This window comes from Protopterus annectens, chromosome 8.part0 (assembly GCF_019279795.1).
Source record: "Protopterus annectens isolate FY-2018-M chromosome 8.part0, PAN1.0, whole genome shotgun sequence".
In the NCBI taxonomy this organism is placed as follows: Eukaryota; Metazoa; Chordata; order Ceratodontiformes; family Protopteridae; genus Protopterus; species Protopterus annectens.
Genome location: NC_056741.1, coordinates 1,491,696,521 through 1,491,713,255, shown reverse-complemented (window position 1 = coordinate 1,491,713,255; position 16,735 = coordinate 1,491,696,521). Strand labels below are relative to the sequence as shown.

Sequence of the window (16,735 nt, the reverse complement as noted above, 5' to 3'; positions counted from 1 at the left end):
TATTCGAAAATTGATTTAGGCTTGAGAGAACTATTATATGATGAGTTAATAGACTCTACATAGGTTTTTCTGTCCTTACATAAACAATCACCCCTTCCATCTTTAGAATACCTGAAGTCCACAACAATCTGGATAGCCCCCCCCTTAGACCTATTGTTGCAGCCAATGGCTCTCTAAGACTCACGCCATGGCTAAATACGTAGATTCTAAGTTAAAAACTATATGGATGAGGCAGGAGGATATTCTGAAGGCTTCATGGGATTTTTTTCAAACCTGTAGAACAAAAGGATTATAACACAAATATTATTTTTGTCACTGTTGATATAGTGGACTTGTTCTCTGTGATACCCCACCAGATAGGAATAGACTGGATGGAAGAGGCTGTACTAGATAGTAACAAGTTTACAAATAGAGATCTTCGAGTAGCTATGGAAATGATAGACATGGTTCTTGATAACAACTTTATACATTTTGAGGGGGAGTTTTATAAGCATGTCAAGGGACTAGCTATGGGGGCAGGTTGTGCCCCCAGTTATGCTAACCTTGTTTTGAAAACATGTGAAAAGAAATATATTAGTAACTTCCCCCTATAGTAAATGTTGGTGCCTATACAAAAGATTACCTAGATGATTTATGTATCTTTTGGCTGGACACAAAGGAGAAGTTGAATGAGTTACTGGAATATATTAATATTACCACAAACTTTTTAATGTTTACTTATAATATACCTACAGAAGAAGTAAATTTATTAAATGTCACTATACATAAAGATGACACTAATAATAGATTTACTTCTATTTTTATAAAGAATACATTTTCCAACTCGTATCTCTATTTTACTAGTGCCCATCCATATAAGCAAAAAAGAGCTATTGTAAAAGGTAATTTTGTTCACAATTCCAGAATGGTATCTGAAGATATGAAATTTTTAGAAGAATGTGAAGTTCTACATAATTTGTTTTTGGATAGACATTACCCATCCACATAAATTGATGAAGTAATCATGGAAGTTAGGGAAGAGAGGAATTCAAGATGTAGCCTGATATTAGGACTGGAGTACATAGTGGGCATCAAGCAGTTGAGACAGAAATGTTTCAAGAAAATGAAAGTTCATTTATTCTGAATTTTAATAGTGAGACAGCCCTCATTAGGAAAGTTATTACAAAATATTGGAATATATTTGCAGAGTTATCTAATCTGGAGAATATTTTTAAGCAACCATTGATTTTTACATATAGAAAGGATAAGAATATGAAAAATATTTTAGAAAATGACTCTCAGAAAAACAGGGGAAATACAAATAGAAAAATAGGCACATATAAATGTGGTAGGTGCCCCCAATGTGTATATATTAAAAATGGAGAGAAAACCTACCTCAGGAGCAGAGATAGATTCCTGTATGGAAAAAGTTTTTCGAATTGTGAAAGTAAGGGGGTTATATATTTGGCTGAATGTAAATGCTGTCCTTCATTCTACGTCGGGAAGACAGAATGAATGCTTAAGAATATATGAGCAATACATATGATATCCGTAGGAATGATCCACAGAATGCTCTGTATAAACATACCGCCACTTGTATAAATGCCAGTTTTACCTTTGTCCTAGAGGAAATGCCATTGGATATTAGAGGGGGGCAGTGGGAGACAAAATTTGAATTTAAAGAATTATTCTGGCAACTAGTGCTGGAGGCATGTACACCACCAGGTCTTAATGACCAAGTCTCCCTAGCCCTTGTATTAAAAATGAGGGCTGCTAGACTTTGATTTCATATGGTCTCTATGTAGTACAAGAATAATAAGGTATTTTATTTAATTTATTATGCATCCATCGAATAATATTTATTTTCCTTTTTATGTTCACATTAGGATAAGCTTTGCTTTATTATTGTTATATCTCTGTGGTTTTTATATTTATAATACAATATACATATTAACCTATGTCTTTTACAGGTTTTAACCATTACTTATTTTCATTATAATAGCATGTTCCATATGGTTTTACATATTTTAATATGTTTGTTATAATGGACAGTAATGAGTTAATGGCTTTAATGTAATTAGTTATGGTAATTTTAGAGCCTTTGATAGGGCATGTGTTTGTATTTAAACTAGGTTTTTGTATGGAATAGCTGTTTGTCTGCGGAAGTTCAAATCATGAACGAAAACTGCATATTTTAAGTATTTGCATTTAACATTGGTGTTTTACTGTGGCTGTGTATTTAACTGGACTGCTTTCTGTATTAAACGTCTTTTTATGCTTCTTGTGGCCTCTCCATCTCATTTGAGCAAACTTTGGTGATTGTGGAAGTTTTTGCTTGCTTTGCTCCTCGTTTTTGTGAGTTTTCAAGTGAATTGTACAAGTTGTAGGTGGGAAAAGTTTTTAAATAATTTATTGTGGTCTCATTTTTTATATCACAAAAACCTGGCATTTTAATAGGGGTGTATAAACTTTTTATATCCACTGTGTGTGTGTGTGTGTGTGTGTGTGTGTATATACACACACACAATACATGTGTATGTGTGTGTGTATATATATATATATATATATATATATATATCTATATGTGTGTGTATATATATAGATATAGATATATATATATATATATATATATATATATATATATATATATATATATATATACATATATATATATATATACACTCACATCCTGTATGTGTGTGTGTGTGTATACACACACAATATGTGTATATGTATATAAATATACACAATCCTATAGGTGTGTGTCTGTCTGTCTGTCTCTGCATAAGCTCATTGTAGGCTCTCCTTGTTTGGCAGTGCTGTGAGACTCAAACTGGAGATAGGCCAAAAGGGGAATTACCCCATCCACAAAGTATGATGAGGCTTACTTCCCATTTGCTCAGCTTTTGGCCTTCTGTAGGACATTCATATTTGGTCAGTAGGAGTATATGGGTCTTTGTAGAAGTGTAGGGTACTAAAAATAAGAAACTTCCAATGAGAAAGCAAGGTCTTGATTTTGAGTAATCATTCTGGTGCTATTTCAGTGTTTTTTTTTTTGTTTTGTTTTTTTTTTTATTTCATTTGAGCTGTATCTCCTGTGTTATTAGAATTGCTGCCCCCTTAGCCCACAGTGTAGCATGCATGTCACAAGGACAAGAGGAGCACTCTGTCTCAAAATTCCTAGGTGTTTCTAGATATTAACAATATTTAAATCTTACTGTACTGTGTATTGTTGGCAAGGTCCCACATTTGGTACACAAGAAGTACAAACGTTCCAAGTGTGCCCATTAGAACTCCTGTTATAGTCACCAAAGAGGATCTGTTTTTCTTTGCTGCAGTACATGACACTGATTTGTGTCATGTCACAGGCACCATCACTAGAAGCTTGAGGGCTGTTGCTGTTAAGGATTCCCAGTCCTTGGACTTGCTGTAAACTCGCATAAACCAAGGCATCTGTCTGGGAGAGCCATGGTAAGATAGCATGTGAGCAGGCAAAGGCCAAAGCTTGTGCACTTCACTACCCACAGAGTTGCAGCAGCATTCACACCCTTGCATATATAGTAGCATCCACTCTAGGTAAGTTTCTCCTTATAGGCCCTGCCGTCTTACTGTTCTGCTGGTCAGAATCCAGAGTCTGCTACATAACAGCTTGATCAACCATAACATGCAAAGTACCAGACTGAGTGTGTGTCATTTTAATGATGCCGAACATACCATGTCTGTCTTACTTTGGCCAACTGTACCATCACCTGATAGATTGCTGTGAGATAAATATTTGTGGGATAGATACTTGTTGCAGTTAGAAGAACAAATGTATTTTGCAAGTGGGATGCACCTCCAGTATGGGGTTTTTGGTCCGCACCCTTAGTCTGTAAATGTAACATCTCTGGGATTGTACCAGTTTGGAGGAAAGGGAACATAACCCCAGAGTTTTCTTTGCCTAGGCATAGGTGCACTTTCAGTAACTGGTAATGTCCTTTGGATTTTCCTATATACCATGCCCTACTACAGCATTCTTGTGGTGCAATTGGACTGTATTGTCAGTAAGATAGGCATCAGGTGAATGACATATTAGACCCATCAAATCCATATTTTGTCAGATGAGAAAACTGTAGTGAAACAAAATAACCTGACTATTTTTCTAGTGGACAAACATTCTTGCAGTGTCTGTATCCACTGTTTAAATATTACAACCCTGAGGTTGCAAAGCTTCAGCGGAGACAGTTTTTTTTCATTGAGGCTGTCTGAATTATGACAAGTGTGAGAGACATGGCACTCCACATGGGGGGAGGGTGGATGCTTGTCCAGAAGTTATTTTATTTTAGTGCATTTTCAGATTCTATGAAATGCCAGTTCATTAATTATTCTCCGCTATTTCTAATTCACTGAATGATGTCATACCCCCAAAAATCTTCAGACAGGTTTAACAACAGTTTACTTTTCTGCCACTTTTGAACTCCAAGTACTTAACCTTTCCCTCACCTGCCTTAGTTCATTTCAGAGAAAATTTTTTTGCTTAAGCCGTCGAAATCTCCTAACTTGTACATCCGGAAGTATGTGAAGAAGAGTTTGTGTGTGTCATTATCCTTGGGTTTTTCTCCTTCCCTGCTATGCATCTACCAATGTTGGTTTGGGAGAGGCTGCACCACAGGGTACCATCTTATGTGGGACAACATGAATGTCATCTTTTCATAGATGTTTAAATATTCCAAGGCCTTTGAGTCTTATGACCATTCACAATTTGATAGTACCCTCCCTCAGGCCACATTTTCCTCCAGGAGGACTGTACCAGTCAGTCCCAGAGTGCATTTTTGGAGATCAAGCTAGTCATCTAGATATTTATTTAAAGGAAGCTGGTGAGTTGATTTGCTTAAATTGTAGGAGACGTTTATTCCAGGGGTTTGGGGCTCTGGGATATAAATCTGCCATACCACCATTATGTTTTATTTATCTGGTTGTGAATATTTAGTATTGTGGAGATATTGGACTTGAGTAGAAACTGGAGGTCCAGGACAAATCCGGTCCCTCATGGCATGGTAAGTGAGACTGAGATGTCTCCTCAAAAGTCTATAAGATGCTGAATAAAAGGATAACACTTCCATCCTCTGTGTAGGGGACTTGAGGCTTGTGATCTTTTGGTTAAGAATATTTGGTGTCTGTCTGATTGTTTGATATGTTTAGTGAGATGCATCCTAAAGGGAGGGGCATTTTGTTCTTTAATTGAATTTATTAATGCCGAGTACAAGAGAGTTGATTACTTCTTTAGACCTTGATATTCTGTTGGCAATTAACTAATCTAAATAAATGGATTTCCAAAGAGCCGTTATCACATGATCGTCAAAAGAGAGGGAAATATCAACCCAAGTAAAGTCCCTGGCTACATTTTGTTTTGCAGTAGTGTTCAGTCTGTACTATGTGATGAGGGGAGAGAGTGTCTACCAAAATTGGTGATACTGCAGTTTTTACCATTTATTTTGAACACATTTTTAGAGCACCAAGAATTTACTAGGGAACATTTATTCTTGAGTATTTAGATGTTGTAGGATAACTTAGCAACACCCCCCCCCAGTTTGCAGTTATTTGCAAATTTTGGTTAGCCAGTGGTCTTGGCTGTCTGATCGGAGAGCTGAGAAGTAAATATGGACAAAAATGGGCAATTCCCAGCATTGAACCCTGAGGTGACACCACTGCCTTTTCATACTTTGTGATGAGGTATCTGCAAGCTGCACTGTGTGAGCTTCCACCATAATAATCTGAATGCCCACTTCCAGGGAGTGATCCTTTTTTAGAAGTCTCAACTATGAAATCATGGAGATCCTTCAAAAGAGGTCAAAATGTGTTGTAAATCCTTGAGAAATGTGTAAAGCCAATCCTCTGCCTTGTCTTCCTGTTGCAGACCAGACTAAGCCTTCAAAGGAGAAGGGTCTTTGTTAAGTATATTGGCCCAAGCATTGCCCATGAAGTTATCCAGGAGTCTGATTTACCAGACAGCCCTACAGTAGACCTAGCTCAGCCTGCACATGAGGGGCAGGTTTTCCTTGTGTTTACCCCATCTTGAATAATGGTCATCCGGACGCCACTGAGAAACACCACGTAGTAGAGCTTTTAGGTTCGTATTTCAGTGTCTGTCTGGCCAGCCGAACTGTCTTGGAGGATTTGGTGGCACAATCTCAGTTCACCTTTTGGAAATTGACTTTGATGCGGTCCTCACAGAGAATGGAGGCAAGGGGTTTAGTCTGATATTTACTTTGTCCCAAAAACCAGGGGGCATGGAACTCTGAATTTCACCAATTTTTACCAAGTCATCCTTGTATGTAGTTTCAACATGGGTTACCCTTGATTGTCTCATGATGTTACTGCTGCTGCTACCTCAGAGTTCCTTGATGCAGATTTTTTGTGCACTAGGGATGCCTGCTTTGGAAAAAAGTATTTCTTTGTTTTGCCTTATGATCACTTCACTTTTCAGTACAAGGTGGTGATGTTTGGCCTTTCCTGTGCCTCAAGATTTTCCACTACTTTATGGCAGAGCTTATAAAAGCATGATGGCCTCTAGCTACTAATATACCTGAATGAGTGGTTGACATTCAGGATTCCTTGCCAGTGGCCTTGATATAGTCTCTGCCATAGTTGCTGTTGCTGTCACTTTTGGAGGCGATAATCATCCTTGTATAGAGACCCTTAATGCATTTATTTTTAGTGGATTCCATTCACTACTACTTGTTTTTCACCATCACATTCCAAGGAGATAGTGAATTCTTTCCCAGAGGTTTCTTTAGAAAAGCTTTGCGTCATGTGCTCTTTGTAGCCTCGTGAGTTTGATGGTAGTGACGTTGCTCACTGTCCCTCTTCCTCATACATCTCTGTGGGTGCTGTAGCAATTGGTGTAGGACCTGTAGCTGCAAACCCAGTGTTTTCTTTTCAGGTCTCCTGCAGATGTTAGAGTTGTACTGCCATTCCCATTTCCTGAGGTGCTAGATTATTCTGCCATTCTAGAGATGGATTTTCTCACTCTTCCACCCATTTCTACTCTTATTGTAATTTAAGCTAATGTATATAGAAACCGCACACACACATATATATATATATATATATATATATATATATATATATATATATTAACAAAAAAAAAAGATTGTTAAATAGTAAGGTATTTTACTAATATCATCTGTTATAATATTGTACTGTACCAACATTTTGTAATTGTGTGTTTTTGGAGCTTATTTCCCCGGGCCTGTACTGAAAATGGACATGTATCCAGTTAGACTAGCCGGTCAGCAAATGTAAAATAAAGTATTGTTGATGACTCCATTCCTAAATAGTCAGGGAATTTGTTTTGGATACCTGTCCAGAATACATGAAACGCCTTTAAGAATCAGTTGCTCATCTTTTTCCTATAACTAAGGACTGTGATTCTGTTTGTGCAGCAAAGGATTGAACCCCTTCTGTTGATATGAGTCCGAAAGTGTTGCGTGTCTCTGTTACATTGAATTGGTCAACCAGAGAGAGGACATTGTGAAGTAGGTGACTTGACCCTCTGTTCTCCTTTGTTTGGGTGGGGGCATCATGTTTTATTGGACAATATCTAGCAAGTTGTTGTTAAAACTCTTTTATATTTTTCTTTACTTGCATGCATTTTCACCATATTCAGATGTGTGCGTGGTGGTGGGGTGGGATCTCACATTGTGAGTTCTGAGGTCTGTTTTAACCCTAGCTCAAAGGCCTCCCACAGTGTAAGCACCATTTTCGTAAGAGTTTCAGCTCAAAACTGGATACTGATACAGGTTCTGAAGGAATTACCCAAATGGTTAACCACTACAGAGGGCCCTCTCAAAGATGACTGAGGTAGTTGCATAACTGTTTGTAAAGACATAGAAACAAGTTCAGAGGGTGGTAAACACGGATTCACTTTATAAGCTCAAAATTCTGAAATCTCGAATTTCAGAATCTTGAGCCCATAAAGTGGAAAATCCGAAAACACAAAACCCTAAATTCCAAAACTACGAAATTCAAACTCCCAACACTTTCAAACTCCAATACAACACACACACACACGCACACAACCCTTATGATATGCAGGGGGTAAGCCCCCCTGCACCCTCCACACACCCCTACTTAAATAAATATTCTAACTCCAAGGTCGCACTACATACACACAAAACGCACCACCACACAAACTACATTCCTCTCGCACACACACACCACAGTAACAACACACACTACAGCCCCTATCCAACACCCTTAAACATAAACATTTACCTGAATCTTTGAACACAACGCAACGCCAGAACCGCTATTTCAAAATCTCTGGCATTCGAGATTTTGAATTTCTTTACTTCTGGGGTTGCAATTTTCCGATCCTGAGCTTGAGCTCGAGATTCTGAAATTTGACATTTCAATATTTTGAGCTTATAAAGTGCTCCTGGTAAAGACTGTATGGTCTTTGTCAAAAGCTGTATGAAGAGAAACTAAAACTTAACATGCATTATTATGGAATTGAAGTGGGGTGGGACTATTAAGTTTCGGGCTCTTCATGCAAAGCCTTAAAGTTGAAGTGGATATTGCATTTCAGAAATGCGGGAGATACAGTATTGCAGAGTGAAGATAACGGTGGTAAAAGAGATGCACATAAATAATTTTCTCAGGTAGGATTGTCGTGGTAGATTAAAGCAGACTTCCTGAAGGAAAGGTGGTATGGTTTTTAACAGTGATAGTATTCAGGAATGTAGGGGATAAATTTAAGGCCATCTTGATATGGTGTTTGAGGGTATGGAGTGTAAGGATTAAGCTATTCAACGGATCAGGACCTACAGCTTTTCAAAACGGTAATAGGCAGACTGTCTGGTTTAAGCGGTCCTTGTCTGCCATCAGAACCAATATCTGTGCAGTAAATTGTTTCATATGAATCTTGCATAATCCTCTCACGTTGTATTGCTGTAATTGTTTTGCTAGAGTTATAAGGCTGTTTGGGATTACCTGTTTTCTTTCTGTTGTACTCCATTTTATTCTGTTTATTTACTGTAGGTACCTCATCTTTGAAGACAAAAGGGCTTACAGGGCTCCTTAGAGCAGAGGGATGGAGTACTAACTGTAACTTAGGTGTCCAGAGTTCATTTAACGACTCCAGCACTGGAGAAGCAATGCAGGAGGAAGATTGAAGGGGTATGGCATGGTCATACCTTTACACCATCCATCCACCCACCCAATCACCCATCCACAACCCATTTTCCCATTTCTGCACATGATGTCAGGGTGCCACTTCAGCAGTGACAATCCTCTAGAGACAAGGTTTACACTGCTTAGTGGCTAGCCCTGCCGAAGTACTTCTTCACACCACTCACTCTCATACCTATGGATTGATGGCTTCCGTAATGGCTCTTCTTGGCTGAATGTTACCCCCTGTAGTGAGGGAATAAATGGGTTGAATAGCTGGGAGGGGGCTGATGACTGGCAAGCAGCAGGTGTAAAGAATGCACCAAAATAAAATAGGGGTCGTTTCATAGTGTCTGTCACTTGCTTACTGATTGAATTTCTCACAAGACGCTCTAGTAATGACGGAAAACTAGCTGTTGACATGTATCAGCTGTATTTGGCACTATTTAGTACTGTTCTTTTCATGCATTCATCTCAGCAAAGTCTAAAATGTTTAATTGTAGTATCAAGATGCATATATTTATGATGCCCAGGTTGAGAACCATTATCGCAAGATAATGAAACTGTGAAAAAAATGTAATTGTATTTACTAGACTAATCAATTCACTTCAAAACTGTTTGCATGTGAAAAGCAGGAATAGAAGCAGCACAGAGAATCAGTTATACAATTTGATTTTATTTCTGTTTTAGCCTCTTTTCATATGTTTTTGAAACTGATATTCTACAGATCTATCAGTATAATGAAGATTGCCCGAGCGAGACTCAAGCAAATTGGGCCTGAAGATATGGACATGGATGAGTACAAGGTTAGAATGAAAACCTTGCATGTGTAAAGTGTAAAGGTGCATTTTAAAGGTGTTACAAGTGCCGATGTAAAATAATAGGTAAAGTTTTTATCCATTTGCAAAAGTAAAATTCCAAGGATGATGCTTGCTTTTCAGATGAGTTAAGGGCTTACAGACTGGGTTTTTTAAACTCTGGCATCTCTGCTTATTGACTATTTCAGCTGCTGCACTCATCCTTATCCATAATCTGTGGTTATGGTAATAACTGACACAAGTGTCGAAGGGACTATCATTTATTTTCTGAAACAAAATGGAGAGGTCTGTCTTGATACCCTGACCACATTTGTGCCCCATACTGTGAACTTTGCATCTTGTGCAAACGTATACATGCATATTTTTTTCTCAGTACTTTGCTATCTTTTTCATGTTTTCTTCTAAAATTAAAGTATTTTTCCTGGGATAAGCATTGCAGCAATCACATTAGGCTTCCTTGGGTTGGACAAGATTGCTGCCTGTCTGCTAAGCACTTGAGAGCATGGCATTTGTTTGGATGCAGTACTGTAGCTAGTAATACTGCTGCACTGCTCAATGTAACATGTATTAAAAAGCCAAGTATTGTTATAGTTGTTATTAAATTATTATCTTTTACGATGGTCATCATATTGATCACTGCTGCAGTAGCCTTAATTATATGGGTTATATCCTGCAAAGATATAACTGCTGGTCAGCGTCAGGACAACTTCCACACATCCAAACTGTCAGGCAGCTCGAGCTGAGTTGACTAAAAGGCAAGTTTGGGTACAAACCATTTAGAGCTTTCCTGTCACCAAACAGGATGCTCCTGAGGCTTTCAAGAATCCACAGTTGGCTTCTGTTTTCCTTTGCTGCACAGAAGTTCCTTCTAGGAGAATACCTTCCATTTTCTTAACTTTGTTGATGTTTTATTACTTCAGCAAAGCTATTTTAAAGCTATGAGTGTTTTGTTTTAACTGACAATCTTGAGACTGTAACATACTTTTAAATAGAGTGCTTGTTTTTTTCTATCAGTTTAAAAGTGGTGTAAAGTAACTTGAAATTTTGTCTGTGGAGTAATTGTGTTTATTTTACTTTGGTTGCGCTGACATAGTGTTTTAAAGTGCTTTTTAAGGTCTTTCTGTCCAAAAAAGTAACTTCTGTGGACTTTTAGTGTTTACCAACAATTGTCGCTTCTCTTCCTAGGAAAGACTCACCATTTTCGGGTTGACCTTGGAACAGACTACAGGTCTCGTGGATAGCCCTTCTTCCAGACGCAGAAAGGAAAAAGTAAGGAAACAGCCTTTGCCAGCAAAGCAGGCTAGCAGTTTGCCTCCGAAACAGGTGGGTGACTCTGCTGTTGGCCATCTGTTGTACCGCTAACCAGTCATCCTTTACCCAGTATCCCGCTGGTGTAGCATCTACAGCCGCTATGGACTTGGGGTTAGCCATGTCTTGTGCAGCTGTTGGAGTCTCCTCCGTGGAAAAGGGAAAGCCATTCTTGTTGATTCTGGAAGATGGAACAGAGAAGGTTTCCCTGTTTTGTCAGAATGCTGTGCCCATCCCATGGAAGATGGTGCCATTAGTAACACTGTTGGCCCAGTTTTCCTGCCAAAAAGAAATAGAAAATCAAACCTGTATCTACTCCTCCTCAATTTTGTTTGGATAGGAGTAGTTTTCTGGTCTGGATCAGGGCTTAATTCAGGGGGTAAAGTAGGTTCTTTTAAAAGAAAGAGGAATTCCTGTTTTCTTGAAGAGTTTCAACCTTCTGAATCTGAACAGGAAGTTGCAGGAATGGTTACAGGGCTTTTTCCTCGTATTTTGTTTCAGACATGGAGGAGAACTCTGTTTCTAAGATTATTGCTAGAATGTTCCTGTGTTTTCAGTGGGAGAACACTGAGGTTTCTCGGTCCCTCAGAAAATACAAAGAGTGGTCACAGAAGGATTTCCCAGAACCTACACAGATTCAACCAGTTTCCTCCTATTTTAGAGCGTGTATGTTACTGCCTGCAGTTTTCCTGAGTTAACTAGCTGCCCATAAAAAGGCAGATAGGATATATAAAATTCCTCCTTTTTATACATTAAATAACAAAGACAAAGTATCGTGAACTGCCAATTAAACAGACTGCCAAAAATAATGTGTATAGCTTTATTAAATACAAATTAAGTGCTTTTGTCCACTGGAAGTGAACATCATCAGAAGGCATCCTCTAGACACTCACGGGTTTAAATACTCCAAATGAATTAAACAGTTAAGTAAATAATTTACTAATAAAAGTACAATGGGCTAAGTAAAATGTACATACATTAATATGGTAGTATGTATACCCCAAAAAAGACGCTCTAAAAAGCTAATGTGATTATTATTATACTATATATTATTATATTAAGTACATAATAGTTGTACAAAAAAAAAAGTATGTTCCAGTAAAATTATACTTAGAACTATTAGTTTTAATTGCCACCTTGTCTCCTTTTCCTTCAGCAGTATTTTTCATCCCCTAAGGTTAATGGAAACCTGATCTAAAATTGCAAACTGAAAACCAGAACAAGTGGGGCTAGATGTCAGATGTTTATATAATGCATTGTTTGCACTATTTTTATTAATGCTCTATAAGTGCTTGTATGTGCAACATCGTAGGGCCATGTCCGTCTTGCCCATATAAAAGGCTGAGCAGTCAAGACAAATAGACCACTCTTTTGGAGAAACAGTTACCACCTATGAAAAAAAAACTTACTTTTACCGATATTATCCAGAACCAAAGACTCTACTTCCAAAATGTATGGGCATTGCTTACAAACCCCACATATTTTAGTTATCTTACCCTTGGCTACATTCCCACATTTATTGTTCTCAAATCTCTCAAAAATAGCCTTAAAATTAAAACCAGTTTTATAAACGAAAGATTGATTAGAATCCAAAAGTTGGAAGACATCAGAGTTCCCCTTAAAATATTCCAATTCTTTTTAAAAATTTCCTTCACTTCACCAAGATGTGTACTGCATTGTAAAATAGCCTTTTGAAATGTAGTAATATCCGTTACTTCCGTATGAGTTACCAAACCATCAACCTGAAAGCAGTTTGTACTAGTGGCCCCATTGTGAAATAACCAATTCTTTAACCTCCTCAACCTGGGGGTGGGGGACCTCTCTGTAAAAACATATTGCCAGTGAAGTCCATCTCATTAAGGACATTTTCATAGGTAGAAGTCATTCTAGCTGCTCTAATCAACTGGCCTTTAACTATACTTTTTTTCTGTTTAAGAGATTGACAACTTGAATACTCTTAAGAGTTGCTGAAAGTGGGTTTTCTGTAAATATTGGATTTAAAACCGATATCAGTATGTTTGATAACAGTATCCAAAAACCTAATGCCCTCAGTACTACTATGGTATGTAAAATCCAAAAAAGAAGTGGTCTGCTGAAATATTCAATAAAGCACCTAATGTCTTGCAAGGGCCTCTTCCACAAAATAAATATGTCGTCCAAAAACGTTAAATAAAGCTGGATACAATGCTTAAAAGGACAGTTAAAAAGTGTAAATTCTCCCACTCTAAAACCGCCAAGTTTGCAGATATGGGGACACACGAAGCACCCTTGGCAACACCCCTAATTTGTTTGTAGTATTCCCTTTCAAAAAATATAAAATTGTTATCTAAAACAAAACTCCTAAATTCAGTAATGAGGGTATCGCTGTCTAAACCAGAATACCTTATAATACTGTTATGAAACGTATCAAGACCTACATCCTTAGGAATATAAGTAAACAAATCAACAATATCCACAGTCAGGAAAACTAAATCCTTACTCCAAATATCTAATTTTAAACTGGCCAAAAAGTCCCAAGAATCAATGAGCAAATGATCCACCCTCGAATAAATGGGTTTGACCCATCTATGTACAACTCCAAATGGGTACATTTTGGATCTGCTCCCAGATACAATGGGTCGAAAGGGTGGATTCGCTATTCCTTTATCTTGGGAATCCCAAATATGGTAGCCATAATTGTTTTTTTTTTTTCACCTTCGAAAATTCATAAATTTCTTTAATTCTTGTCCATGAAGTACTCCTCTATATATGAATCAACCCTTTGATCAGCTATATTGATTTCATTTAGAGAAACGGGTGAGTATGTATTATCTGCCAAAATTTCTAACATAATACGATAGTACTTAATGGTGTCAAACAAAACTATTCCTCCCCCTTTATCCAGTTGCATTATCCTAACTGATTTATCATTACTTAACTGCTGAAAAAGGGTGTGGTCTTCCTTGGTTAAATTAAAACAAAACTGCTTACTATTAAGTTTGGCCTGTAACTTGTAAAGGTCCTCAATAACAGCATCCTTCACTGCAGACAAAATAGGATGCAAAGGGGGATTAAAAATACTCTTCCTTCTCAAATGACTACCCTTGTTAAAAGTGGGGCAGTGAATTGCCAAATTTAATTTTCTAAAATACAACTTGGTCTCAGTCAAGGTACTAAACAATGTAAAGTGTTCCTTACTAGTATGATGGTTAGTGTAACTTAATATTTGGAATCCATTGTAAGAATGCACGTACTTGTCAAATACTACCAATGTTGATACATCAATTTGTTTTGTCTTAACCCCCCCCCCCCCTTCCCCGAATTTCCACTGATAGTGCTAATGATTTTGAAAATGTATTTCTGGCCTGAATCCTTCAGGTACATATCCCAGTAATGATACCCCCCCCCCCCCCCACCGATTCTGAAATGGAAAATTTGAGGTGTAATGTGACTGCCTAACCATCGATTGTGTCCCACATAATCCGTATTACTACCTGTGTATTTATCCCAAGGGTAAACTTGCTTGTTTTTATACTGGTTAACATCCCTCTCAATCTTCTTACTCTTTTTTGAATATAATTTAATGCATTTTTTATCAACAATTTCAAACTGTTTGTTATAAAATGCCTCCCCATTCTGCAAAAATTAAATTGTTCCTAATATCCACATTGAACTTTTCAACTTCATTTAACAATAAATTTATCCTAGTGTCATTGTACTTAATCAGTAACTTCATAAAATCAAACCCACACCTGTCAAATAAACCAGAAACCTCATTAACCATAACTTTGTCCACATAAACCCCTAAGGGCGTCTTAAAAAAGAGTAAGCCCTTGGAGACAATCTGCAGTTCAATTAATTTACTTAGATAAGCATTGTCAATTTGCAATGACTTATAATTAAAATCTTCTAAAGAGTCACATGCTGGCTGTTCAAGCCCATTGTTGTCAACGCTTCTTGTACATTCTTTAAAAGAATATCCTACAGAAAACTGTTCAAAATTACTTGCTCTGTTTACAGATTTACCAATTCGGTCAGTAGACCGCTTATCGGCTGATCATTTTTGTCCTGGAACATTTAAAATGTCATGAGTAGCAAAATTGTTATGATTTGTACCTTTGTTAGTTGCTCCGGCTACTGCATAAGTTTTTATGAGAAAATTAAGTCTTGGGTCTAGCTCCATATGGGTAACATTCCTCTTCAACCAGACTAGTTACAGCCGTTGTATGGAAAGTCCGGTTAGTAAGTAATGTAGTATCTTTCACTGTTGACTCGACTCTGCAGGAATGATCCAAAACATCTTGCTGAGATCATGACCGGATACTGCTGTCACTAATAGATAAGTTTTTCCGCTCCTCAGGCGCAACAGCTTAAACTGACGCACTGGATGGCAACGTCTTCTTAATTGGATGTAGAGTACTCCCCGGTTGACTAAGAAGGTCAATTAAACAGGTGAGCTCACCCTTGACAATAGATATTTCAGACTGCATCCTGTTAAACTCCTCCTGTTGCACAGGGGAGAAGATCGAAGATCGATGGAAAGTCATCCAAGGAATCCATAACTCCAAGCTGAAAAAAGGTAACAGTCACTCGAAACAGTGCTCCTTTGAAAAATTAGCAGAGACACCACCAAAATAACTAATAAAAACAAAAACGGTGGAACGGTACTTAAGAAATACTGAATAACAAAGACAAAGTATCATGAACTGCCAGTTAAACGGACTGCCAAAAAATATTGTGAATAATTTTATTAAAGAAAAATTAAGCCCTTTCATCCACTGGAAGTGAACTTCATCAGAATACATCCTCTAGACACTCACGGGTTTAAATACTCAACAAATGACAATTAACACTGATTGTATGTTTATTTCTAGGAAGCTTCCCCTCTAACAAATTAATAAAGAACCTCACCCAGAAAGGAGAAACCCTGACCTCTGTACCCAAGGACACCTACCTGGGGATTGAACTACCTCGCCTAAGGTTAAGACCTGAAAATTGAACTACCTCACCTAAGGTTAAGACCTAAAAATTGTATTTAACCTATAAATACTGTAGTTGTGCTCTGGGTCCAAAGGCACCTCTAGTTCGTACCCCATAGCTTTCTGACTCCCTATAATGAACTAAAACCCAAGGAACAGCCCTAGCAGTTAGTATGCTAATATTTAACCCAGTTTAAACTCTTGTACATATTATTTTCCCTAGGTTCTCCCTCACTAATATTCTAAAACCCTTACACCAGTTTAACTAAAAATCAGGTTAAGTATAAGGCTCTAGTTTAACTTCTATTTTATTTATTTTAAATAAAATAGGTACATAATTAAGACAGAAAAGAGTAAACTTTTTATATAACACTAATACTTACCGTAGCCCACCACTTGTTTGAATGTGTGAGCCCTGCTCCGCTTGCCCTCACTGCGATCGGGCTCGCTCCGCACCTCTCCCTGCCCCCAGTTTCCACCTGCCCCCAGTACCTCTACATTTATAGGTACTTAGCCACACCC

The 16,735-nt window shown here is 37.7% G+C and overlaps 1 protein-coding gene across 4 annotated transcripts in view; it reads left to right on the top strand.

Moving 5' to 3' along the window:
- Positions 1-16,735, top strand: part of USP28 (ubiquitin specific peptidase 28) — a 732,083-nt gene that overhangs the window by 609,002 nt on the left and 106,346 nt on the right. For all 4 annotated transcript variants that reach the window (XM_044081073.1, XM_044081072.1, XM_044081070.1 and 1 more), the window contains one exon: positions 9,857-9,935. In XM_044081073.1, the coding sequence (XP_043937008.1) occupies positions 9,857-9,935 (79 nt within the window). The remainder of the gene's footprint in view (positions 1-9,856; positions 9,936-16,735) is intronic.